This window comes from Simochromis diagramma, unplaced genomic scaffold (genome assembly GCF_900408965.1).
Source record: "Simochromis diagramma unplaced genomic scaffold, fSimDia1.1 OVJJ01000822.1, whole genome shotgun sequence".
Lineage (NCBI taxonomy): Eukaryota > Metazoa > Chordata > Actinopteri > Cichliformes > Cichlidae > Simochromis > Simochromis diagramma.
The window spans coordinates 6,644,433-6,672,388 of record NW_024387520.1 but is presented as its reverse complement, the minus strand read 5'-3'; the positions used below and the strand labels follow the sequence as shown (position 1 = coordinate 6,672,388).

At 40.1% G+C, this 27,956-nt stretch overlaps 3 protein-coding genes across 5 annotated transcripts; all 3 read right to left on the bottom strand.

Annotated features, from left to right (window-relative positions):
- Positions 1-1,620: 1,620 nt before the first annotated feature.
- On the bottom strand, positions 1,621-10,087 carry dpysl2a (dihydropyrimidinase like 2a). The gene is made up of 15 exons (XM_040018976.1): positions 9,991-10,087; positions 9,728-9,892; positions 7,230-7,318; positions 6,957-7,141; positions 6,621-6,785; positions 6,267-6,328; positions 6,055-6,135; positions 5,905-5,973; positions 5,693-5,813; positions 5,442-5,598; positions 5,040-5,181; positions 4,742-4,912; positions 3,910-4,089; positions 3,634-3,823; positions 1,621-3,550 (listed from the first exon to the last, which is right to left on the bottom strand). Exons 2-15 carry the CDS (start codon positions 9,767-9,769, stop codon positions 3,459-3,461), a joined length of 1,746 nt encoding a protein of 581 aa, XP_039874910.1. The 5' UTR covers positions 9,770-9,892; positions 9,991-10,087; the 3' UTR covers positions 1,621-3,458.
- A 948-nt stretch (positions 10,088-11,035) lies between these two features.
- On the bottom strand, positions 11,036-15,249 carry bnip3la (BCL2 interacting protein 3 like a). The gene is made up of 6 exons (XM_040018981.1): positions 15,122-15,249; positions 13,775-14,045; positions 13,599-13,680; positions 13,407-13,513; positions 13,149-13,298; positions 11,036-12,848 (listed from the first exon to the last, which is right to left on the bottom strand). The coding sequence occupies exons 1-6, from the start codon at positions 15,171-15,173 to the stop codon at positions 12,800-12,802; spliced, it is 711 nt and encodes a 236-aa protein (XP_039874915.1). The 5' UTR covers positions 15,174-15,249; the 3' UTR covers positions 11,036-12,799.
- Positions 15,250-17,124: 1,875 nt separating this feature from the next.
- ppp2r2aa (protein phosphatase 2, regulatory subunit B, alpha a) lies at positions 17,125-27,720 on the bottom strand. 3 transcript variants are annotated; one of them, XM_040018980.1, is made up of 10 exons: positions 27,392-27,720; positions 26,935-27,012; positions 25,610-25,707; positions 25,259-25,424; positions 25,015-25,127; positions 24,104-24,281; positions 22,317-22,481; positions 21,334-21,503; positions 21,059-21,150; positions 17,125-20,730 (listed from the first exon to the last, which is right to left on the bottom strand). In XM_040018980.1, exons 1-10 carry the CDS (start codon positions 27,396-27,398, stop codon positions 20,451-20,453), a joined length of 1,347 nt encoding a protein of 448 aa, XP_039874914.1. In that variant the 5' UTR covers positions 27,399-27,720; the 3' UTR covers positions 17,125-20,450. The 3 variants fall into 3 exon arrangements, with proteins under 3 accessions (XP_039874914.1, XP_039874913.1, XP_039874912.1); XM_040018979.1 differs by lacking the exon at positions 27,392-27,720 and having other exon boundaries at positions 26,935-27,025; XM_040018978.1 differs by lacking the exons at positions 26,935-27,012; positions 27,392-27,720 and having other exon boundaries at positions 25,610-26,928.
- Between the last annotated feature and the right edge of the window lie 236 nt (positions 27,721-27,956).

The following is a 27,956-nucleotide window of genomic DNA, read 5'->3' as shown; positions in this document are numbered from 1 at the left end:
TTAAATTTCCAGAGGCTATACCTCCTTAATTTCAGTGGGTCACATCTGACATACAATTAACAGTCCAGCTACAGTCTTTAAATATTTCTGTGGTGCTTTAAATATGTTTAAAAGATATTTAAATAGCCTTATTCTACAGAACACTTAAACTCCTCAGCATGATGAACGATTCCATTTAAATCCTTAAAGACAAGCAGCAGGAACCACAAAACACCAAACTGCTCACTGCACAGGAAGTGGTGATAGAGGTAGTTTCCTGCGTCCTGCAGGGCTTCTGGGAGCGTCCTCCTCGCCCCCTCTTGAACATGGCCTCACAGAGTTAGCCTCACCAAGGCAACTCTGGATTGCGTCTCCAAGACTGTCACAGCACGGAAAGCCAGGTCATCTTCTCCTGCACCATCAGAGATGACATGGTCCAGAGCATTCTGAGAGAAATCAGAGAAGAATACCCTCAAGAAATTCTACTTAACAACATTGCAAACTTTGCACCAGTGCTGCTCAAGACGATTGCTGGTGTAGCAAAGAATCACGTATCCAATATCTTTAAGCCCCCTTCAAGTCTTCCAATGTTTGATGTTCTTCCAAATGAAGAACCTCCTTCAGACAGTCCTTCAACGCCCGATGTTCCACCAGTTGATAAACTTCCCTCTGAAAATGTGCCAGTGTTGAATGTTCTTCCCAGTGAGGAACTCCTTTCTGAAAGTTTGCCAGTGCCTAATGTTCCCTGTGAGGAACTTTGTGCTGAAACTGCATCCATGTCTGAGACAGCTGAGACAGAGGAGTCTGAAGACCTTAAAATCAAACAGAAGACAAAAAAAAGACTTCTTCCAAAAATTAAAAATTCTGTGCAGTTGCTGTGTCAGACCGAAAGAAACTGACTGACAGAGAAACTGAAATCAAATTAAAAAATATAATTAATTAAAAATAATATTTTTTGCACAAGTCTCCATCTATGATTAAAGATGATTTTCTTTCAGATGTTTATAAGAGTCTCTTACGGTTCTCTAAATACCTTCACAAGTGTTGTTAACATAACATACTGATGTTAATATTTATAATAGAATTTCAACTTTTCTAACTCTTAACATGTCAACAACAGTAAGTGAAACTGGTAAATAACGCTAGAGAATGCATTTCCTGTAGAAAATGCAGTGTAAATGCTAATAGCTGAATGGTTTGAGCTGAATTTTTATAATTGCTGAATCTTTGGAAAACATGTTTAATGATGTGAAATACACCGAGTCATTCACCTGACAGCCAAAGTGCAGAACTGAAATTCACACAGAAGAACAAACTAGCTGAACATCTTGAAAATGTACATAAGAAAAACTGTCTAATGACAAAAGAAAATTAACCCCATTCTAGAAAACATCTGAATGAATATTGAAAGCTCATATTCTTTAAATCGCTGGGAGAGTGGAATTAAATGTCTGAACTCAAGAATCTCAAATAATTCTTGGATAATTATCCAAGACTGTAACTATGATCAAAACACTTTTTGAACCATGAGGGTCCCAAGGACTTGGTCTACACAACAGTGTGTTTTGTATTTTCCTGGTGTCAAACATCTTTTATTTATTAGAAAAAAGAAAGAAGTCAGTACCACAGGTTTTATTTTTATTATTTTAATCCACTGAAGTCAACACAACCAAATGCTGACAGGATCGATGATTTCCTCCCAAACTCTGGTATCCTACAAAACATACATGAGCAGTAGTATCACACTAGGTGGAGAAGGGCAAACAACAGTGCTCAACATTACAACCCAATGACCATTATCAAGAAAGTTTCCCAAATGTAAATCACTTCACATTATAGCTTGGCATACAAAACCTACACTTTGACAAGGCAATGAGGAGGGGGGAAAAAATCCAGTGTTTACAGTATGGCTGCACAACGCTGTGTGACCGATACGGTTACTAGCTTGAGTGAATCTGGTGTTGACAACGTCAGGCAGATAGATAGAGAGGAAGGAAAACGATATACCCGGTAATTCATTCACAACACTAACACCGAGAACAGTGGACACATCATCAGCACACTGTGTGGGGGGTTTCATGTACATACAGAAGCATTTCTTTTTTTCATCAGGTCTCAAAAAACAACTCATCGTTTCACATCTTTAAAGAGCCTTCATAGATACAGTGTGCTATCAATATCTTTACAGAACAGGCAGGCAAGTATTTCAACACATATCCTAAAACATACAGACAAATCTGTTACAAATAAAAAGTTGCAAGCTCACATACAGTTTCAACCATTTGGATTGTTACAGGTGCAAAACGTGTTCTGTTAAAACTGGGTAACTGGTGACTCGACCCCGGCTGCTGTTATTACAAAGCTTACACGACTGCTGTGACATCATCTGCACATATACAGCAATGGTCATATATATTTTTATATATATATATTTATAGCACCAGGTGCAGAGAGGTTGTGGGCAAACCTTCCAATCGAGCTTCTTCGACTGACTATATCCTTAACCACATCCAGTGTTGCTATTATTGGAAGCTTTTCGCCCAGACAACCTATCAACCAACATGAGGGGAAAAAACGCGAGGAAGAAATGAGGGAAGAGTGTGTTTCTCAGGCAGAACACTAGCAATTTCTCCCCCGGGGTGAAGCTAAATGAGTGGTTTAACCCTAAAAATACCCTTTTCTTTTCCTTTCAGTGCAGTCAGCGTTTTCCAAAATGACTTAAAGATGTTAAAACATAAAACATCAAAAAGACAATATTTTAAAAAAAAATGGAAACAGAGTGCAACTATATCACTAAAGGAAGACATAGGTGAATTGCTCAGCTCAATACATGGCTTAAACTTAAAACCAAGCATAAATTCAAATACTGCAGACTTGAGGTGTTATTGAAAAACAATATTCTACTATCTAATTTCTCATTTCTGAACAAACAGTCTCATAACAGTAGAAACAGCATTGTTAGCGGTGGCAACAGAGGCTCTGCTTTCAGCTAAAGATGGCTGATGTCTGAGAACCACCAAAACATTCTAATACGTGGAAAACGAACAGCGCAAGAAGAACAACCGCCAAAGGTTCCTGTTGCTAAAATATTCCTTGGGGTGACTTTTGGGTCAGCTTATTGAGCCAAGAGGGCAAATAAACAATCACATGCAGCTGAAAATATACAAAAAAAATGTAAACAAATTAATTTCATCAATAATCAAACTGGCCGTGAAAACAGCATTAAAAAAAGAGCTGCTTCAATTCACTTGATCCTTCCTCGGTATTTAACTATCTCGAGACGGTGAAGCGAAATGGAATAGTGCTTTCTTTTTTCTTTGCATGAGGTGGTGGTATGTGTGAATATTAATAAATGGTGTGGGCTGCATAGGGGAGTCGGAGGTGATCAGCAAAGGGACTTGATGTGACATTTGTAAGAGCAGCCTCTGGTCCCGTGTGGCCCTGCGACCCCCCTCCCTGGCTATGTGGAGAAAAAGTGCTTAGCCGAGGCTGGTGATGTTAGCTTTTCCACCGGGAGGAGCCACGATGCGTTGAGTGGTGCGACGAGGAACGTTGTCATCAATTTGGGCGCCTAAAAATATTTTTGAATAAAATATTAGACAATCTAAATGGCCAGCTGTGAAAAAAGGCAAACTGGCAGGTGTTCTGACTCACCAGACAGACTGAAGCCAGACTGGTGAAGGTTGCGCACAGGCTGGTGAGTAAACTGCTGTTGTTGCTGCTGCTGCTGCTTGGCAGGGGAAGTCTTCACCGAGGAAACTGTGGACATCACCTTGGGAGTCACAGTCACCTCGCAAACTGGCCCGTCGTACAGACCCCTCGGGACTCCTCGCAGCTCTGTGAGCTAAACATAATAACACGGTCATTCGTATTATAAGAATGAGGTCTCCGCAGCTGTGGCTGCTCCTTAGATACACGCACAGGACTCACCCTGCTGCGAGCTTTTATCCTCTTGTAAACGTGGTCCGGGAAGGGTTTACGGCTGATGTAGCGCCCACAGCCCTCCGTGGTGTGAAGGCTGCCCTCCTCCAACACAATCTTGCCCTGGCTGATCACCACCAGAGGACCTCCACGCACTTCTGTCCCCTCGAAGATGTTGTACTCCACAGCCTGGAACACGAAGAAGTTTTATGGTTTTAAAAGATTAGCAGAAATCTCTTAAAAGTCCTAAATAAATATCTGAGGTACAGAAGCAAAAGTAAATTTCCCTGATATCTTATATTGAATCATATCTTTTTTTTTTTTTTTGCCTGCTTTAATCCTTTCCCTCAAAAAAGCGACCATTTGATGACCTCCTCTGTACCTTAATGATGAGTTTTAGTATATATCAATAAAAATGTGGTTTCCGGGTTTTTCCAAGAGTTACTTCTGATGTACACCCAGTCTATAAGCACAACTGAAATATGACAGAAACCCCTCAGCTGAGAGCTTTAAGTCAAGTCGGCTTCAAGGGGTAAACAGTTAACAAGATGCCATTTAGTATAGTGAACAGTGCAACAAGTCATTCTTTAAATTTAAAATTTGCATAATAAAACAGAGGATATATTTGAAGCTTATTTTTCACTCAGATTCCTTTTTATTCTCTATCTTTTGTCACTCCTGCCTGTTAATACCATATTAGTACCTCACTTGCTAACACAGACCAGGCTCAGCATGCAAAGAGCATTTGAGCTTAAGAATTAGGTCACATTATGTATAAGACACACAAATGACTAAATATATTGGGAATCAAGAGTCGTAACAAGCTATGTAAATATCTGACCAGGTTGTGGCTCTTAGCTGAGATGATCTTAGTGACGTCTGGGTCCCACAACACAAGGTCGGCATCGGACCCCACGGCGATGCGGCCTTTGCGGGGGTACAGGTTGAAGATCTTGGCCGCGTTAGTGCTGGTCACTGCCACAAACTGGTTTTCATCCATCTTTCCGGTCACCTTTAGTGACACGACAACAGATCGCTTAATTTCAGTGAGTGTAAACATGCGGCGAGGTTTGCCGGGGATTTTGCTTTATGTTCCAAATTTTCTGGAATGCGTGAAAAGTGGGTCACATTAAGCTCACCACACATTTGTCCCAGATTAGGGACATCCTCTCCTCGGTGCCGTTGGTTCCCTCTGGGATGAGGGAGAAGTTATCTTTGCCTACCGCACGCTGAGAAGTTTGGAAAGTACAGTGAGCACTTCCGGTCACCTGCAAGTCCCCGCTACATAAGAAACAAAGCGAGATATCCTTCATGTGTGTGATGTGTAATGTGCCATTTTAGATTAATTCATCCGAAAATGTTTGAAATGTAACATTTTTATTAAGGCTGCTCATGGAAATGTTATGATTATCTGCTGTCATCAGGTGTTCGATAATAAATGTGATTACAGATACAGCTGAAAATTCAAATGCAGCACACAGCTGTAACATCTGTCAAATCACTGTGTTACAGCTGTTTATGTCCTAGCTTAAAGCACCTACCATGACAGCAGGGAGTTGAGGTAGTCGGGGGTGGTTGGATCAGGACTAAGTGGTGGAGAAGTGACAAAGGCTGCTGCCTTGGCCCAGTTCTTACTCCAGTAATGAGTACCATCTGTGCCCAAGCTAGCAGAGATGGGCTCTCCGTAAACCACAGCACCTGCAGGAGCAGACAGGATGATGTCAACGCTACGTGTCAGGAATACAAGCAGAGTAAAAAAAGAGAAAGTATTTTTATAAGTTTCTCTTCTTACCCCTTTTTCTAGCCAGAGCAATGACATCAGCAGCACTCTTGCTCATCACCTTGGTGATGTAGAGGGGACAGTTGGTCTGATTGGCGATGGTGACAGCACGATTGACCGCCTCGGCCTCCACCTGCGGATAATGAGGTGAGACACAGGTGATTCTTCTGTTCCACACTATATTCAGGCTGTCGCTTGTCACTCTTAGACATCATCAGTCTTACCTCCTCGGGGCGGCTGAGCACGTGACCTTCAGGCCCTGTGATCCCCAGCTCTAGAATACGTCTCTGCTCCTAAAACATCCACAAAAACATTATTATCAAATACTGAAGTATCTGGTTTGACATCACTGACTTTATAAGGGGCTACGTTACCTCTGCAATGATGTCTCCATTCTCAGCATGAACCTGGGCGATGGCTCCGAGATCTCTGATGACACTGAACACCTCGTAGATCTACAAGAACATGGAGAAAAGTGGTCGAGCTCATTGGGCGGTGGGGGTCATTTATACCAAAGACATCTAAAAGCCTACAAAACATGTGCTGTGACAGACGACTCAGCAGAGATCCCAGCAGCCAAGCATACCTGAGAGTCAGAAAGTTGGAAAACATCCTTATAAGCCAAATAGACCAGGAAAGAGTTGACACCTGAAGGAAGAAAACTTATGAGAGAAAACAGCCAAAAGGTGGAATAAAGAGAGCAAAAGAGGGAAAAACCCAAAGCGAAGGGAGGAAGTAAAAAAACCAAAAGGATAAAAAAAAATTGCACAGCAAAAATTTTAGGTTATTGCAGGTTGATTTTCTTTCCTACGCAGTCAGAGAACCACTTTTTACAACAGGGAAATGGCAACATTTCACCACCCCAGTAAAAAGTCAGATAAGTCTAAGATTTTGAGCCGTACGTGGGAGACATGAGCTGACTACAACTCCGACTACATACCATGGTCCTTCACTAAAGTCTCCATCTCTTCCTGGTTGCCTTTGTTCCACTCTGTGATGTCCACATGCAGAGAATAGTCACAGCAAGACTTGCTGTCAGCCCACTCTCTCCACTGTGTGAAGGCAGCAACCAGGCTGACGCCAGGCTCCGGCACCACATGGTCAACTATAGAATACAAACAAGCAGGTCGGATTTCATGTGCACAAGCAAACTGTTAAATTAAATCATACGCTTGATGGCATTCACATCTGCAATGTCATAATCCCCAAAACAACATCGCTGTATGTGTAAACTGGCTGAAAATACACGAGCAAGTCTGTCTGATGTGTCACATACTGATCATGGTTGTCCCCCCAGCCAGGGCCGCCCTGGTACCCTGGTAGAAATCATCCGCAGCCACCATGCCTCGGTCAGGCATCTGGAATCGGGTGTGCACGTCAATACCCCCGGGCATCACCATTCTTCCATGAGCCTCAATGATTTTAACTCCACCAGGAACAATAAGATTGTCTCCAATTTGCCTCAATGAGACAAACAAAAAGAAAAAAAATCAGGCATAAAGAAGTGAATGAAGTTACAAAAAGCAAAAGCAGAAAAAGAAGGACTTACTTGATGACTCCATCTTCCATGTAGATATCAGCCAAAAACGACTGATCATCGTTCACTATCTTCGCCCCTTTGATCAGAAGGCGGTCACTCTGAAAGGATGAGACAGCATTTTCTCAGCATTAGCTAAACCAAGCAATAAATATTTTATTTTAACTTCCAGCAGCCAGCAGTTTGATCCATGACTCAACAGAAAATCTTTTACCCACAAACACAGTTTTAGAAAAGAAGAGTGACCGAAGCTAAAGCTGTGAATATTTCCCAGATTGCTCAAAGCCTCATGCAAAGCATGGCTTGATCCATACCAATCCTCAACCTGTCTAAATGATGACTAGGATTAATTTAGTTGACTTATTCATGCATAACAGACACATCATTTGAAGAGAGGGAAAGATTCTTAGCGCAGGCTCTTCAGTGACACAATTACCTCCACCTGAATGAGATGAAAGGAAAGCATAACAGGCTGGCCTACTTCTCCTAAAGGCTTTCTGGGGTCTCCGAAGATATAAAAAAACGTTTTGCAGCAAAACTCACAGCAGGAAACACTCAGTGTGTCCAGCTTTACAGACTGCAGGAAGCATTAAGTGTACAGGGCATGGCTGACATGATCTCACAAACCACTGCGCTGACATAAGTGGGTCATTTAACCTGTGTCCTTTCTGTGCCCGAGTGGTCAGCAGCTAGTGTACTGAGCTTGCGGTATACACATACAATATCAAATGTAGTCCTCAACTTCCAAAATGAATGTGCCAACATCTAAATCATATATCAGATGCTGATCATTACCATAAACTCCAAAATAAGAAAAAGCAACATCTTCATCTTTTATGCATCAATTATCAGACAATTACCACACAAATATATTGGGTAGCCAGAATCGAAACTATCGGAAATATTAGCTATTTGCTGATCCATCGTTTCGGCATTTAGAATCACGGATATATTGGAGTTAAAAAGCAAAGAGGAGATGAAAGAAACACCCTTCAATTATTTGTTTGCATAGTTTGTCCAACAGATGGCGCTAAGGAACTTCCCTCCTGGCAACGCATCCTTAAAATGCACAAAAAGGGTACTCTGTTTCACTTTGGTGTGTCTGAAAGGAAAACTATATCAGAGGATATACCATAACTTTAAGTCATTGTTTTAAATAAAAAGCATTTGTTTGACCCTAATCTTAGTTTTGTGCTTTGTTTTTTAATTAAAGACAAAAGTCGTTGGCATGTCTCTTTTAATATTACTGTGTAATAACCATGAATCAACTATTAACAGACAAATTCTGGATATTGATGGATATGACACAGTTAGAGATTACAAAGAAAAATTAAAAAAGACTTATACAAGAGCCAAACTCTATAAAAGAACACACAGCCTCAATCAAAATCAAGCTGTGCGACAAACAACTGCACCTCAATATGGTGCTAGCAGAGGTTAAGTTGCTGTGAAACTCTTAAGGCACATTCTTCAAAGGACTGCTATTATTCCTGCTTTAGTGTGCTTTGAACAAATTCAGCTACTGCTTTTCAGACTAACCTTGGCATTTTGTTTAAAGCTTTGCAGAGTGAAACTATCTAGTTCATTCACTCCAGACTAATAGGTGGTGTTGTACTGAGTGTGAAAGCCTGGGAAAGGCTGGCTGTAGAGTTGCTGCTGTCTGCATGGCGTGTCTGGGATGTCAGACTCGTGTGTTTATGACCCTGGATCGACCTGCGAAGGACCTGACAACCATCTGTATGAAACACAGCCAGTACATAAAAGATTTTGATGTGATTAAGTGATCAAACATAAAGCTGCTGAGTCTATATGCTGCAGAATCAGCCCTCTTGCTGCATGATGAAAGCATAGGGTTTAGATGGGAGCTGTGCAATGACCTACTTTGCGAGTGAGGTTTTACTTCTTTTAACTATCACAGCAAGCCTGCTGCATTCCCCCTAATGATTATGTGTGGTCTGGGTGAAGAGCTGCACCATAAATCAAAGCAAAATTAATGTATATTAGCAAATCAGGATCTGTAGCAATATTTGACTGAATATGAATCAGGATTTTTTTAAATCCATAAACAAGAAAGAAAGACAACAAAAAAAAAACACACTGAAGAGGGCAGGCATGGTGGATGCTGGAGGATAGAAGGTGAAAAACGACACAGTGAGGGAATCTGTGTCTAAACCTGTTAACTACACCCTTCAGGCTGAGGATGCTCTGAGAGAATAAGGGCTAATAATGGCAGCTAAATGACCTGATCTGAGTATTCATTACAGAGAAAAAATTGTAAGACCCAGATTTCAAATGAGGAATTGTTAAAAGGCTTGCACACTAGCTGGTTACCATCCCAGGCTGTCGGTATGTGGAGCTGGGCTGCTGCTGCTGCTGTTGACAGCGTCAGTGTAAATGGATGGATACGGCGGATAAGCGCTGGCTAGCTTTTGGTCTAAACTGTGAAGCTCACCGTACCCTTTATACACCTCCACTGCAGGACAGATATGATAAAATGAAACAAAACTCACTGTAATTCGTGGGATGTTCTTCTTTCCTTGGTACCCCGACATTTTGAAGCTCTCTCCGACACGGGTGCCCCCTGCCTCTTGGCTAACGCTAGCTAGCGAGACTGGAAAACCTCAGCTGCCAATGAAAGGATGAATGGATGCTCCGCTTGTTGGCCAGTCGACGCCCTGAGAGAACAATGCCTCTGTCTGAAAATGTCTCTATATATGAAGTCAAGTTCGCAGCGTGCGGCCTAAAAACAGCAGCCTAAAACGACAAGTTGTACCTCTGTCTCGCACTCGTAGACCTTGATTCACTCCTATAACGGGTCCCTGAAACCCAGACGAGCTCGAAGGAGAGGAGGGCCACAATGAGGAACGGCGCATGCGCACTGCCCCGCCCTGCTCTGCTTTAGCTCCATGTTTCTGTCCTGATGTGATACATGCAGTTTGGAGGCGAAATATGTTTTGCACAACCTGTTAGATCAGACGGACACGTCAGGGGATAAAAGGAGTACTTTAACAAAAAGATTAATCGCCTGATCTAGAAGTTGAACAGTTTATACAACTGCTCATATGAAAGGCTACTCTTCTCACAACAGCATTTTGGCACTGGATTTACAGTTTGTGACATAACATACATTGATTGTTGTATGGATAAACTTTTGATAACTATAACCAGTAGAGCTACAGTGGGGGAAATAATTATTTGATCCCTTGCTATGTTTGTAAGTTTGTTTACTTGCAACAAATATGAAGAGTATCTCATTTTTATGTCCCCCTCCTTATGTCCCATGGCTCATGTACAGACTCGTCTGAAGTTCTCCAGTTTGTCAGCGAAAATTTGGGAGAAAGCGCTGTGGTCAGATGAAACCAAAATTCAGCATTTTGGCATGGTTGAGGAAGCAGAGTATGATCCAATGAACACCAACCCCACAGTCAAGTACAGGGGTGGGAACATTATGGTTTGGGGCTGTGTTTCTGCTGACAGTACAGAATTACTTCATCACATTGAAGGGCCACTGGGGCCATGTACCATACCGTCTTGGACGACTACCTCCTTCCTTCCATTTCTATGTAAGTGAGCAAACTTACAAATTCAGGAAGGGTTAAAATAATTATCGTCTTTACAGTAAATCTACAGACCTTATACTGTATGACATCTTCCAAACTATCTGACAGTGTGTTTCTTCACCGCTGTTATTAACAGTGCACCAAAGAGTAGAAATGCTAATAAAAAGCACAACTATAACCTTATCTTTTATAAAAATTAAAACGTCAACATTCATGAAGATCATCTGAAACCTCTTTGAATGAACTACTAACAACAAATGAGGAAGCAACAGACATTTTATTTTGGATTCACACACATTCACTTTCATCCTTATTACACTGAGTGCTTTGTTTAATGGTGATGAAATGTAAATGACTTCCAAAGACAGCAGCTGCATTTGTTTCAGCCTCTGTATTCAGTACAAAGTCCATTCAAGTTTTAACACACTGCTCACTATTCAGCTGTGCAGAAAGCCCATTATGATGATATGTGCCTTTTATACTTGAAAAATGAATTCAATTCTATGGATCTCTATTTACTTCCTTTGTATTTTTTTCACATCAGCCACTGTATACAGTACAAACTTTATATTCCAAAAATTCCAAGTATTGCACACTTATCAACTGTACATAAGTCTGTTTTCACATGCACAGTTTAGGAATTAGTACGAGTGCTTCCAAACCAACACAGCCAACAGCCAATACTGTAAGTTATAGCCAATTTTTCCATATTGTTATGGTCTGATCAATTTACAGACACTGACAGAATAATCCAGTCAGCATATCAGCATCAATATACAGAAATGCATGCATTTTCTCCAGAAAATAATTTCTTTAAAAGGTACACAGACACTGTACGTTAGATGAAATTACTGTACAGTGAAATCCAGATTAAAATCTGATAACACTTTTAAACGAGACCCCCCTAGAAACCCCTTCTTCCTCCTCCTCCGTGGCGATCCTTTCTGCCACTGAAGCTTCAATTAAACGACAGCAAAAACACATTACTTACACTGCCACGATGCATGAGATATAATACGCATTAGTATCACTGTATAAACAGATTATACAATGTCGGAAAGTATCTATTACAAGGGGCAGATCACAGCTTAAATTAATTTTTCACATCTACATCTTTAAATACCTAAACATATAAGAAAATGTAAAAAAAAAAAAAAAAAGTCTCAAGATAAATCACCGATGTGCAGTGGTGAAGCATACAAATTTGGCACTTTGCCACTGATGCTATATTATGTGTTAAAGAAGAAGAAGAAGATATGTAGGCAACAAAACAAATAAAAATAGCATATGGCCTGGTATACTGCGTTCCAGCCTTTAGGTTGCCACTATTATAGCATATTCCAACTATTTCTGTAAAATTCTGGAGCTACATACAAGATAAATGTTTACGCTTTCCAACCTTCAGAACAAAAAAGCTTTTAAACCCTCTGCGGTCAAAAAGATATAACTTCTATTATTAAAAATGTGTGGAATTTAAAAACTGATCCCACAGTGCAGTACCACGTCCCCCTACTACAACCACGCTTTCACTGCACCTCTAATGTTAAGCTCAATAAGTTAAGGCGATTCAAGTCCCTTTTGTTCCCAGAGCCGATTAATTAGTTCCTTGCAGATATTAATTACGAAGGCAACAGAGGACAGACGCAGTCCAATTTCTTGTAACTTAACAACAAGGCAAGTAAAGAAACTAAAACCCCGAAGCAACTTCATCTGAAATCCTCTTGTCTCGTATTTTTTAGTCGAACAGACGACGAATACTTTTCAGGTGGAACAGACTTTGTTACCTACTGCATTCAAGTTTGTGACAACTGTGTGTACAGTGTTGTCCTCGGTCAAAATCTGATGGAGCGCAACCACGGTTACATCATGTGTACGACTACATCTACGATGCAATATAATTTTTAATGGTGATCGGAAGGGAAGTGCGGGTGTACAACAGATGCAGAGAGAGAGCTTGACCACACGAGGATGGCTGAGTGACTTGGAGAAGGGAGAACATCTAGGCACTGCTTCATTTTCTACTCAGTAGGAGCTGGTGGCGGCTGTTGCAATTCTCTTCCCAATGTACACTCTGGGAAAGAGGAAAGAGGGAAAAAAAAGGAACAAAACTGAGTCAGTTTGGAAAAAAGGAAAAGAACAATAATATTTTGCAACAGTACTAGATAAATGATGATGCTCATTTATAACAAGTGATAGATTAAAATTAAGGTATACACTTTTATAAACATAACATGGAAGCTGTCTCTTTGAATGGCTATAACTTCTAGATATGATTGTTGCAGACAAACATATAATTAGGGCAACTTGAGAAAACTCCAGCTGGTGTAACAAAAAGCTCAGCAATGGTAGAGATGCGTGACTTTTGACTTACCCAAGCCCAAGAGCCAGGATGTGCGAGATGAGTAAGGAAGGGATAAAGACTTTGAGAAACTCGGCAGAGAAGATGCCGCCTTTCTTCATGACTCCACTCTTTCTCATACTTAGAGAAACGGAACGTCGGGGGTGCCTAAAGTGGAACTCTCTGATAGGAAAAATCAAATGACAGGTTATTAAAAAAAAGAAAAGAAGAAAAACACAGCTAAAGACAGTCTCCTGACATATCAGTAAGTAGCTCTGAAAGCCTGGTTACTTTGGTGGAATGTTTTCAGGTCTGCTCGACCAGTCAGCAACCCAGTCTACTTCTTTGTTCATCAAAATGTCTTCCTCTCTGTCCTTCTCTGCACAATCTTCCTCTGACTGCAAATATAAAAGATGAAGCGATTAGATCAATGAAAAAGACTTTAAAGGGTCTTAAACTTTAGAGCTGAATACATAGCTTTACCTGACTACCTCTTGGGCTGGACATTTCCACATCAAATGTAATCTGACCCTCATCCTGCTCTGGACTTGGTGGCCTGTGAGGGCTTAATCAACATGTTTGGAGTAAGAAAAAAAAACTTCTCAGTAACAAACACACATATAAGGCCTTGAAGACCAAAAAATGACTTTTCTTCCTACCTATCGCAGGAGGAGTTACTTGGGCTGGATTCGTGTTGTGCATCCAGGAGGATCTTTTCCATGTCCCCGTTGTGGATAGAGGAGGACGATGGCACATGCTCTAGTCCTCCAATTAGGGTCTCATCACTTTCAGGCACCACTTCCAAGGTCTGCAGACTTTGACTCATACCAGCATTTGCGTTTATTTGGTCTGCAGCAGGTGGTGTTAGCAGGTTGGTCTGCCTCCCCTGGGCCCCTGTATTCCCATTTAGCTCCAACTCCACCCAGGACCCTTTGTAAAATAAAGATCAAGAGGACACAAGGAAGGTAAGCTTGCTGTGATAAGGCACAAACCTCGCAGCTGATTACACGGCACATAGAGACACACCCTCAAATGGAAACAGCTGACCTACATTTTCTGCACCGCTGATTCTGCGAATTCAAATGAACCGCCTGTGCACCGCATCCATGATGGCACGCATTTCTTTGTACCACTGCCCCATAAACAGCCTGCACTCTTTTTTTTAATCAGCAGACGGAAGGGTGTTGCGTAATCTCTCGGAGCCTGCGGGTTTGTGTGAGCGCACAACGTGACAGCGTGAGACGCCCTTTCCCGAAAACAAAGCATGGTGTATTTGTTTGGTTCGCGGATGGACATAAAAATAATAGATTGCACATTTACAGAGGCGTTTGCCATCAGTGTTACTCCCATGCGAGGTCTTGCATAACTACAGAGCGCAGGGTGAGACAGTTTGCCCAGACATGTCGCTGTTCCAGCTGTGGTGCTGCCACGCATGACGAAGAACAATCCCGAGAGCTAATGTGATGGCGCTTTAGTCGCTTGAAGTGCGAGCACACCTTAAGTGTTGTTTTAAATGTTTTAGCTGTTTGCCTGCATGCAGTTGGGTAAAAATTCCGACCACTGCCTTCGGTTAGATTTGATGTATAATCAAAAGTGCAAAGGGCTTTTGAGTAAAGAAGTAGCTTGCCCACACAAAAATATACGGCCCATTATAGGAAAATAATAATTTAACAAAAAGGAAGTCACAAAAATCCCCCAAAATATTCAGTGTTTTGCCTCAAAGTTGTTTTCATTGCTATTGAAGCCCACCCAGCTTCAATCTTTGTACATGATTGGCCAGTAACGCGTCCATCAAAGCTTTTCTAAGACGCTATTGGCTCATTTGAGGTGACGTCAAACAACATACCCCCGCCCCTCCCAGTCGACGAGGAAATTCCACCCTCGATATAACTTTTACAATAAAACCTTCGCAGTAGCGGTATTTTTCACACACACAAGCGTCCATTACGAACATGTAAAGTAACGACTACGACGTGGAGCCGGGAAAACCCGAGGACGGTACGTACCCTGAAGCCCGGGCTCTTCATTATTGTTTTGTTGAGCCGTCGCGGTGGACATGTTGACTATCCTGTTTTAGCATTCAACATGACACGCAGACAAACTTCCAAGTGCGCAGGCGCTAGATCTGTCCAGAGTCCAAACAGATAACAAAGGCTGGCTCTAGATCAGAGATGGCGTTTTACTTTTTTCCCACCTTTTGGTTACGTTATTTAAAAGCTGATTTGAATAATGTACACAATTGCAAGATTTAAGAAAATAAAGATGTTTCTTTTTTCCTTTTTTGGGCGTGAGGGAAAGTAAAAATATATTTCTACTAAAATGAAGTCCCACTGTATACACAGAAATCAGTTCTCTGGTAGCATCCGGTGTATTTATAACCGATGTAAAATCATAAAGCACTGTGTTGGTTTTTGGGGTGTTTTTTCGTTTTTGTTTTGTTTTGTTCTGTGTTGGCCACTTGAGTCATTAGAAGGTTTGAGATGAGACTAACAACATTGATAAGGCTGGTCCTGTCGCCTCCAATTACAGGGTGGCATGGAAATAGCAATTTCTTTACACATATGCACATATAGCATATGCGGGTTTGGGTGCCTCTATAATATGTACAAAATATGGTTAAAATACATCAAATGCAGTAATTAAAGTCTCTAACTTTCTTATTGGTCAAATAATTAAACATTTCAGTTACATTTTATGCACTGTGTGGCATATATGACAAATAAGCATGTAGCCCAATAAATATAAAATCCAGAAAGCTACACAACATGAATTTGAAATACAAGTCTAACTTAAGATTCACTCTTTTCATTAGAAATAATAACATTTTACATGACTAAATTTACACAAAATGTCAGAAATCTGCACTGTCTGTTCCTACTGAAAACAAGAAACAAAGCTATTGATGCTATTACATGTTTTGATATAATATTATGCAGTATATTTAGGTTTAGAATTTATATCCAAGGTTAAATGCAGCTAGGCTTAAAGTCTTAATGCTAGCTTATTTTAATAAACATCACTGCCATATGCAAAATTAGGGTGGTAGTAGGGGTGGCAAGAGTTTATTTTAGGGTGGCACATGCCACCACAGTAGATCTGCCCCTGACCACTGGTAAACCTTCAAATAACTGCTGGGTTACATGTCTGGAATATTAACGTGGGCAAAAAATAGGTCTGGTATTAATTAGAAAGGGATGAATCTATAGGACACATTGAGGATTGGGATTGGCGTGTTTTTATATACTTTTCAAACATAAGGCCCGGTAAAGACTAATTCGCCCACTGGGCGGCCTTGGAACAAGGAGAACAAATATTAACTGTATTCACATTTAAGTTTTACAGCTTTTTCTATTTGTAAAGACCCATGGCCATTCATAACACACAAAGGTAATTACTAATATACATGTTTGGGTTTGTTTTTTTAAAAAAATGCATTTTCAGTCCTTTTTCTTTGGTTTATAATTACGGGACAGTAATTCTATTATATACGACCTTGCAGAAAAAGTGGGATGTGCTGAAATTACCTGCCTTTTTCTTATATTAAGATATTTCGGGGATTAAATGTGTAGCTAGAGTTCTTTTGAAACTTCCCTTTGTGTCAGTGTAAAATGGAGTATACGTTGCCCATGATGTAAAAGGAGTTTGACATCGCTGAGGTAGAGAAAGCAGTTTCATGCTGTTTTTATTAAACTTCACACCAATAGAGAAAATAATATATAATACGATAGCAACTCATCAGAGGTGTGTAATCCTTAGATCAGGTATGCAGACATCTCATCTCACATCTTTCCAGTTGAAAAATGTTTTTTGAAGTAACAGCTTTGTTCTTAAAAGCTTTTTTAAATTTATTAAAAAGATAATTTATTTAAAATAAGAGGAAAGGTGTAGTCTTTTTTAAGACAACATGCAAAGCTTAGTTTAGCATTTAAAAGCCTTACAGAATCCTGAAATGCCCTCAGTGTCTAATCCAAAATAAAAACAACAACAACAAAAAACAACAGTGATTACATTCAGAATTCAGGTTGAAAATTCTTTATTACTTTTCATCTAAATTGTACTTTATTCCATGTGACAAGGACATAGCTGTACACTGAACCCTTTGTAGCCCCCCACCCCATAGATCACCAAACTCTTACAATCTTTATTCAAGAGGCCATTTTAAAGAAACAGAACATACAAATTAATGAAATTCACAAAAATAAAAGTGCAATTTGTTTTAACTCCTGTAATATATCAGACATGTATAATACACTGCTGCAACTGAGAAAATCTTACAACTCCAGACAACAAGTAGGGAAGGTTTGGTTTCCCAGGGTGTTGTTCAAAAGCCATTACATATGTTTGATTTTATTTAAAAAAAAAAAAAAAAGAAGAAAAAGTTATGAGCTACCTTTAAATAAGGCAGTTTTTGTCTTGAGTCCTGAAAAGCTGCTTTCTTGAAGGTACGTTTTGATCAAGAGCAGCGGTAAATTCCCCTGAGCAGTCACCTGTCTGGCACATCATAAATTTCAAGAAACATGACTTGATTATCTCATTTATTCTTAATGCTCTAAGAAAGGCAATAGGGTTCCTTTGAATATCATCATGATTTAAACCACAGTTATGAAAAATAGCTACTGTAATTATGTGTTAATTTATGGGATCCTTGACTTGGGAATGGGCACATTATGAAGGTTTATTCAAGTGACTGGAGCTGTATGACACAAATGACCCTCACACAGTGTGAGGGGAAAAAGAAAGATTAGTGAAATACCTCAGCACTAGTAGACATTACCCAGAGCCCTGAGTGAGACACACACACAGACACACACACAGACACACACACACACACACAAAACAGTAGTTTAACACCACCGTATGGACATGGGTGGTTATTTTGTTGTCATTCTAGCGACTGGATATCCGTTCTCTAAAATAAAAGTAACACACGAACTGAAACAAATACCATCCAGTGGACCAAGAAGCTTCATTCCCTGATTTAATGGCTTAAATCATGAAGCGGACAAATTGTGCTATAATCAAGTTGTTTGCACATCAACAGATTAAATCTTCTTCCTGATATGACATTTGACTTTCAATAGAAGAAAAACAACAGGACAAACAACTTAGTGACAGCTCAGCTTTCATTAGGTTTCCCAGTGCAGCTAATATTAACAACACTTACACCTGATGTCTCATTAACTACCCTGCCATATAACAATCATCGGCAAACTGAGTGCTTCACAATTTCTCCTTGATAAATAAACAAGCCTGTATAGCAAAGCGACACATGCTTCACAGGAGAGAGGAGACATTTTCATAAATCTAAATCAGTAACTTTAGAGAAGTTGACTAAACAGTTTTAAGCAATAAACATTGATTAAAATGCCTTTCAAATAGAGACCCAGAAGGGCCTATTCTTTCACAGCCAAATAAAATAAAATAAAATAAATCAAAAACTATGGCACGTAAGTGGAATATTAAGATCCAAATTATTTTAGAAACCAACTCTGAGGCATCCAAATAAGCTCTACATGCACAGTGTGCCCCCCCAAAAAAGTTAGAATTATAATGCTTACAACTTCAAAAGATACTGAGACCTGAAAAAGCTTCTTTAAGTTTTCAAACTTCCAGGATGAGAAAATGTCCCCAAGTCGTATGTCAAAAAACAAAACAAAAACAAAAAAACAGTTACCCAACTGTCAAGGAACCTTCCATCTACAATCAGTCTGAGACAGACAGCTAAAGAAACTACAGTGATCAGACTGTAATCCTATTGCCTTAATTTATACAAAAATAAATCAACTATAGTGATTAATCTATTTTTAAACAGGTACAGTACAAAATGTCATTATATTAAAAAAAAAAAAAGTGTACAAACAGAAAGTAGATACAGAGGGTAAAGCCATGGGTCAACCTGCAAACAAAATAGCGGGAGAGCTGGCAGCAGAACTTAGTTTTGTTGCCACAGGCCACATAATGCCATTACACACACACCCTTCCTAGTGTGTGTGTGTGTGTGTGCGTGCGTGCGTGCGCGCGTGCGTGTGTGTGTTACAGTTATATATGTCCTTTTGTCCTGAGCTATTGTTTGCAAGGGTGACGAGGTCAGACAAGGGGGCTTACTCTCTGCAAAACGGCTTCAATTGAGTGTAGCTTCAGAGTGAGTATAGGACTGGTTACTTTGGCATAATTAGCCATAATAAAACCACAATACCTGAAAAATGTGTGTGTGCATTTTGCACGACTGCGCCAGCATTTCTAAAGCCGTGGGCTATTAACTGGAATTATATTTTTTATTACTATAAACCATTGTCCACATCAATACAACATGAAAGTCAGCTTGTTGTTTAGAGAGTGGCTCGAGATTGGAACAGGATATATATTCAGGTTTCAGTGCAGCTTGAAAAACCAGGTTCTTTGTTATTTCTTGTACTTGAAAAAAAAAAAGAGACAAAATTTAGTCTCCATTGTTAAATGTTACAGTATGAAAACAGTTTTCCTGTAATGTAACTTGATTTAATCAACAGAAACAAGTTCACTATAAAGGTATAAATGAAGCAGACTTTGTTAATATTAATGACTGTAAGCTAGTGGCTGTCTTAAAAGGTCAAAATCTGATCCAATATTAAATCTTGCACACTGTGGACAGATGTTTGCAGTAATGCAGGCTGTATGCTATAATCATAGAACCATAAAAAAGGTTAAAACACTAAACGAGTCCTTTAACTGCATAATCATACTGTATATTGGCAAGAAAGTGGTGAGTGAACTTGGCAAATGGACAAATACTGTGAAAATATGGAGTGTCGACAGTTTGCATTACCAGTGTTTCAGGCCAGTGGTGACTGAATGATATGAGAGCAACAGAAAACTAATGAGACACAATAGCTACAATAATCTAATAACTAGTGGCTATGAGACACAGATGAACCATGGCACAAAAGAAGAATCAAACAAACTAACCAAACATGTGTATGAACAGATTTCCCTTTGGTTTGGGATGTAGTGGAGTTGCAAATTGTAGCTTGATGACTGGAGTGCTCCAACCAGAGAAAACCCATGACACTAAATCCCACTGTATGACTCAGATCTTAAAAAAAACAAAAAAACAAAAACAAAAACAAAAGAAAAAACCCTACATGTTCATATTTGCAATACAAATAGAAAATGGGCTTGTGATGGCCTACTTGGGTGTACTGTGTTCATGCCACTGTTGACATAGCAGTTCTTGGCATATGCCAAGGGCAGCTCATCAAGAGGGATTTAGCCAAAAACAGACAGCTATTGTTCATATTTGTATATCAGAGCTGCGGGGCTCAAGCAGAAACTGGGACCTCAGTGCTTCAACAAATGCTAGTTCAGCTTGTCCTGGAATATGTACAGATTATTGGTTGTGGCCACAGCAATGATGTTGTCCAGAGGATGCCAGGCAGTGTGGAGGATCTTCTTGTTAAAGTCCAGACTGTCTACACTGATCTCATCCTTTTTGCGCTTCCCACCTGTGCTTACTTTGCGAGGTTTCAAGACCGATCGCGGCTTGCTGTTTTCCCGCGACGCCTCTAGGGTCATGTCCTGCTGGTATCCTCGATCAAACATCCTGAAGAAGTTGTTGTAGGAACCCGTCATCACAACACTGTAGGTAAACAAGGTGTGAGTCAGCGAGTAGCCTTAACGTTACTGGCAAACACAATCCTTTTCAAGTATGGACATTAAATCCTGTCGTCTGTCATGAGCCAATTATACCACTTCACCACCCACCCAAACCAAATTATGAGCCACATTATGGTCTGCACCGAGCAGATAACTGCAGTAAGTGATAAGGCCTGTGTTTCTGGGTTCAGTGACGTCAGAAAAGGAGTATTCCCTAACGCTCTGCGTGCGTCATGCACGCATGTATTTTGTTTGTCCAGGACAGCTGCAGAAAAAAAAAAAAAAAAGGAAGCCACGGAATGAGTGCTTACCTGTCGTTCCCATTCCAACAGCATTCAAACTTATCGAAGATGCAATCATTCTCATAGAGTGAACACAACTTGCTCCTGAGATATTCATGCACCTATTTAAAGAAAGCAATGAGGAAATATACAGAGTTTCCATCAACAACTGTGCAAAAGCAAAAACAACATTTACACTTTAATCACGTGGATGGACGGAACCTGCTAGAATCAATCTAGCCTTACAGGAAGAAAAGTAATACAGAAACTGGAACAGTATTTTTGTGTTGGCATAATTTACAGACCTGATATGTCTCTACTGGTCGCGACTCCATATTGAGATCCCAAATTTTGACAGACAGGTAGTCCCGGGTCATCATGTAGCGTCCACTATGGCTGAACTTTACATCAGAGATGGATGAGATGATTTCAGAAAAGAAGGAACGATTGTTTGGATCTTCAGGCTCTTCAAACACTTAAAAAATGAAGAACAAACACATGCATTTCAGCGTCAATGACTGGAAGAACAACAATAATTTTTACAGTGGTCGAGTTGTTTTAAAGTAAGCCCTGAAACTTTCTTTACATAACAACAACTTTGTAAAAGATACTGAATTTCAAATCCGGTTATATAAACACAGAAATAAAGCATAAAAGTAACAAAGCCTTTCCGCTTATCTTATGCGTTATGAATAAGGGTCACCATTCTGACTGTTCTGAACAATTTGGCTTAGCAGGTACCAATCTATACGTACGTGCGCTATGTTTTCTATGCTGTCAGCAGGAAGCAGAGTGTGTAAATCTTCTTTTATAGCCTCATGCACTAAGACCCACATGGCCTGGATACTTCATAATGTGGTAGATGGGAAACTAGGTAGGATCTTCTAAGGATCTTCTATTTCTTAGGTGAATTTGTGAATTTTATGTTACCATGTGAATTGTATGGAATTGGAGAAGCAATTTGTTGTTCAATTTCTTTTTTTGTTATAAAATCGAAGAAAATATTTTCAGAAAACAACATGTAAGACATCAGCTTTGTTTCATGTTAAGAAAAGGCTCTCACGACAGTGCAACTTTTCACTTGTCAAGTCTTCTTCTCAACAAACCGTCAGCTTTGTTCAAGCACACTGCACTAGTCCAGTCAGCCACCGTCCATAGCAAGAGTAACTTTATAACTGCAGCTGATTAATCAAGTGTTACACTGATAGGCTCAATGAGAGCCCCCCATCGATCTTTGAGGAGACACACAGTCAAACAGCTACAGAAACACAAAAAGAGACCGACTTACGTTTGGCGTGGCTGTCGCATAGCGCTGCTGCCCTCATGTCACACAGGCGGATCGTGCCCTTGCTGCTGCTGTAGACAAAAGTGTTGCATTGGTTGGGATGGAACTCGGCCGCTGTGATCACCTCTGTTAAATCCTCCATATTGGCCGGCTTAATGTCAACAATATCTGAAGAGGTGAGGTTAAGGTAAAAACAAACAAACCCAAAAACCCCAACAAGCAAACAAAAAAACCTGAACAGACATTTCAGCAACTTAAAAATCTTTCAGAAATAAAATTAATTGGTAGTAGTATTATTATTTTTCACAGAGTCATGTTCTCAGTTTGAAGAACCCATCTAAGCAGGCTTTACTGCTTGCAGGTAAACAGTCTGTGCGCAGAGGAAAATAAAAACTGCTATTGCCACTATGAGACACTGAAATCACAGACCATCAAATTCACTATGATTTATCTTTTTTTTTTTTAATTATCTGCATTTTTTTTTTTTTTTTTTTTAAAACCAGTGACTGGCACATGGAAAAGGTTTTGCCACAGATATCTGCTCACTAGCACAAAAGTGCCCCAAAACATGTAGATGTTATTCACTTGTGAATACTTTCCATTTCATGCTCATGTGTTTTCAACTTTTAACAGCTACATTAATCTCACAGATGACCTCTGACCTCATGAGCCTACAGTGATAAAACCATTTAACATAATTTAGTTTGCATTAATTCTTTCTCCGGTTCAAGTGTTTTACATCAGTTGACGCAATCCTTAATAAAAGGCAGGGGTTGCACTGCATCAATCTTCCAGCATGAAGAGAAGATATGAGCGGCCCGAACGAGCAACTAATCTCAATTCAAGAAAAACATGATTCCACTTTGTATCTAACTCTGGTTCGTCTTTGTTTATACAGCCTTCATCAGCGGTCCCCAACCCCCGGGCCTCGGACCGGTACGTGAGTCGTTTGGTACCGGGCCACGAGAGTAGAGGCTCAGGTGTAAAATGTATGGTTTTCAGGGTTTTTATCGGTTTTCAGCATTATTTTGTTATCGTTTTTATCGTTAACTTGGTTTTCCTGGGTCTTTTCACGTGTGTTATGAATAAATCTTTTTTTCGGTACCAGTACTACTTTTATTTTGTTGTATTTATCCGCGACACCTTAAAGGCCGGTCCGTGAAAATATTGTCAGGCATAAACCGGTCCGTGGCGCAAAAAAGGTTGGGGACCGCTGTCCTACATAGAGCAACGCAGTAAGAACTCATGGGGTGAAATTATTAACATAGGATGTAGGAGGGTGATTTTTTTAGACCATGTTAGAGGCACCCAGTTAAACATCCCACGCTTTGGGGACATCTGGTGGTAGTATAAATAATGACACTGTGCTACAGATTAAATAGACACCGGTGAATATCATTTTTTGCTCTTGTCCAGTCTGCCTGTAAACACAGTATGTACATTTTTAAATATCAGGCAAAGAATTGTTTATATGCCCTATAAAAATACATGAATCATGTTTTATTTGTTGCTAAGTAAGACATAGTCTTTGTCTAATTTGACTGATACGGGGTGAGCAGGTGAGCAGGATTAATAAATCAGGCATCTCTTCAAACAAAGGCTTAAAACTAACCACAACATATCATTCATTATTTCACATACCATTCACATACATTTTTTTTTTTTTAAGTTCTCTCCCTGGCTTACGCTCCTTTGAAAAATGATAAAACTGGGAATAAATAAGACAAAACACTGACAAAATAATTTTATATTATTGCAGTACTTTATGGAATTAAAGAATGAAAGGATACTAAAGCTGCGATCAGTGATCTCCAGATGCCAGAGGTTAACGCGCAGGTCATCAGCAGACAAGTAGGTCTCACAATCGCTGTTGACTGAGATGGAGTTGATGTGGTATGTGTGCGCGTTGGCGAACACTCGTCTAGGACTGGCTTCCACCATCAAGTCCATGGGCCTGAATACTGGTACCTGAAAACAAAAGTGGGGCTGTTTTTATATTTCTTTAATGGGAGATGCAGTAGATTTTATGACCTCTGTTTTACCTCTAATATATGCACACAGGCATGTTACAAAACAAATTTCACACTAGAAAAAGAAAAAAAAAAACATTAAAAAGTGTCCAAATTATTTTTCTTACCCTGGTAAAGAGGCACAAAGATGTAGGTGAAAATGTACATAGATTTTCCCATTATTAAGATGGGGACAGTTACCTGCTCTTTAAACAAACAAATAAAGGCCTTGCCTCAGTATAAAGGCAAACCTGTTGAACTGAGACTATATTTGGAAACCATTCAGTAAGGACAAGGAGAAAAAAAAAGGGGGGGGGGGGGTGTCTGTGAAAATTAAAGGTGAATAAAGCAGACATTACATCAACTGCAGCACTGCAGTAATTGCAGGAACAGATTGGTAATTTTATTAGTTCCATCTGTTTACTTGCTCATAAGATAAGTCAACGTCTCAATCAAAAATAGAACGGACAGTTTTGTAATGAGTGGAAGGAAACACGGAAAAGAAATGATTAACATTTATTCCAATTAATTCAGATGTAAATTACTAACCAGACTCAACATATTTAATTTGCTGTTAATTTTCTTGATCTACTTATTATAAATGAATGGAAAGTAAGCAAAGGATCTCAGTTTTGGCTAACAATGTAACAAAAAGAAAATATCTGGGCTGTAATAAAGCCAGTTATACACACCCGTAGTGTAGTGACAGTGTTGGGATCTCTGTATTGCCCATCTTCTTCCTTCAAATTGTAGCCCTCCGGTCTTTTGTCACGCTCACTAATTTTCCACAGCTTTATGGTTTTGTCTAACAATGAGAAAGAGCAAAGATCATGAGAGTCATTGAGTTATATTTACTCCCATATAAGGCAGTAGATGGCGTAACAAAAGTTCACATTTACTACAGCAAAAGAATTTACTCAAAAGTAATTTACAAACCATTTGTTGACAAAAGAAAATGTGCTGCATTCTTCTGAGGCAACCATCGAATCTTGTTGATCTTCTCCTCAATCTCAAGACTTTTCAGGTAGTCAAACTCAGGCTCGTGGCTCTGGAAGGTGCTGTAAACATTGTACTCTCCTCGGCACTGAAGCTTATTCTTACTCTAAATACAAAACAGATCAAAGTGTTATGAAACCAAGATTCAATGTCTCGGGTCAAGATCACTAGAAACATTGTACCTGTACGCCTTTGTGTTATATAAACTGAGTTTGATGACCTACCTGCTTTGGAGTATTATGAATCAAATATTAAAAATAATTACTGTTCCTATGTGTCACTAAAACATACCTCTTGCTCCTGCTGAAAGATGACAACACGACCCCCCTTGTCCCCAGTTGCAAGTAGCTCTCCAGATTGGTTAAATTCAACAGTGGATATGATATCGGCTGTCAATAATAAAAATTGCAAAAATGAGACTAGCGTCAAATATAAATAACCACACATTTTCTGCCAGAGTTTCTGATGAAGGCTATTGTCAATCTGAGACATGTTTACTGCAATAACACTGAGTGTTTTACGAGGCTTTTGCTGTCTAAACGATTCATTGCCTTTCAGTGGGAAGTGATTTACAAAATGCCTCAGCAGCCCACCTGTGAGGGGTGAAAATCATGTCAACCATGGTGAAAACACAACACAGCAATGACGCACACATATTTATACACACACACTCAACAATCTTAGGACACAAAGGAAAAAAAGAACAGAAAAAAAGTTTCCATCTTCAGCTATTTAGCACTTTTCAAAGACAACCATTCTCACAAAGTCCTACAATACAACAATCAATCCCCGCTTACACACTGGCACTATTCTGAGTTAGTGCAGTCGTTAACATCGACAGTGTGCGCCTGATACGACCCGACTCCATGCAACCCCATAAAACAATAGCAGACAGACTGAAGGCGAATCCTTTTTTACAGGAAACTAATAAAAACGTTACTGGAGTGTTGTGTTTTGAGCCCATGTACTCCTGTGTATTGACACAAGGAGAGGCTCTCATTTATACATGTTCCCAGACAAAGCTTACTGTAAACAAATGTGTAGCCCTTAATGCATAAATACGGCCACCATGTACTGTAAACACACTTTTGGTGCTTTGAGTTTTCCTTTAGTTCGGAAATAATTAGCTGGTAAAGGTTTTCTTTTAACTTGGCCACTCAAACAGCTCTGTAATTAGTCAAACGTAAGTGCTACTTCTTTAACAAATATGAAACACCTATTAAAGATTCTTCTCTGGCAGAGGTAAAATCTTTTTCAATTCTAACATGCAGTTCTCTCCCAATTATGTAAACATTGTGTAATGCCCCACTAATACCCAGGGTGAACTGAGAAAATAGTGAATGCTGACATTTTGCAGCAATTATGCCAAAAATAGAAGATTGTTGTCAGTCTGTGAGAAACCAAATGGACTACAATACCACACCACTGAACCCTTATACCCATTATTACTGTAAAAAAAAAAAAGAAGGCATTACTTTTCGTTGCATATTTAGAAATACCACAAATATAAAGTGTGGCAGCAGCGCTTTGAAGCAAAGCCTAAAACAAGCGTGCACAGGATGGTGATCCTGGCAGCTCAGGCTAGCAAGTGTTCAGTGACTATCACATGGACTTACCTTCAGCGACGTCGTCATCTATTGCTCCTTTGACTTGGGAGAAGCACCACTGCACATCATTGCTCCCACCACCGGGCCCTGCACACAACATGACCCCAAGATTGGACACACCACCATTAAAGAGAGACAACTTTACACGCGTTAGCCTGCAGCTAACTTAGCTAAAAACATCAATATGACAACGAGGCCTTAAGGAAATTCACAGTAACTGCGTTGCAACTGCTGCTATAAACTCATAGGCACAGATAACTACTTGGCGTGTGTTTGTGGAGAACATCGCTCACTTTAACACTAACACTGACTTACACTGGCATCTTTGAATTACCCTAGCTCGCTAGCTAGCTTGCGCTGGTTAAACATGACATTACAGAGAAACCCATCATCATTGTCAAACAGGTCAGCACCTGTTAATTAATAACCCCAGGCACTGTGGTAGTCTTTTCCCCTGTGGTTTTACCTGCCATGGTGAGCGACTCGGAGAGGGGTATCTAAGCGGGCTCGGGCCCTGGACTGGAACAGTGCTGACCCGGGTCGGCTGGGAGGTTCTAGCGAGGAGCAGTGCAGGAATGAAGCCGGGAGTGCTGCTTGGTACTCTGAAGAACGTAAGCAAAAGTCTTCGGCCCTGCTATACAACACGGAACTGTTTTCCACAAAGTAATTAATAATGCCCACTATTGGCTTGTAGACTTTGCACTCTACTTTGAGAGTTCCCTCGCCTCTGCCTCCTTACAGCACTTTCAAAATGGCGAAACGCGGGCGGCGTTCAGCAGTCACCAGAGAGCGGCGAGAGGGTGCGCCGCGAAATTTTAAACCTACCCCTCAGCGACGTTGGTCATCTTCCTGTCTGCGGAGACCGCGAGGTCACTTGATTTACTGCGCTTTAAATTCATAAAAAGGGTAATAACCAGGTTTTTAAAATATAAAACCAAGTATAACTATTAGACCCCGCCCATGTGCATTGTTTCAGTGAGAAAAATCGAACTAACCTCGGACGCATGCTGAATTTAGACAGTGAAGTCCGA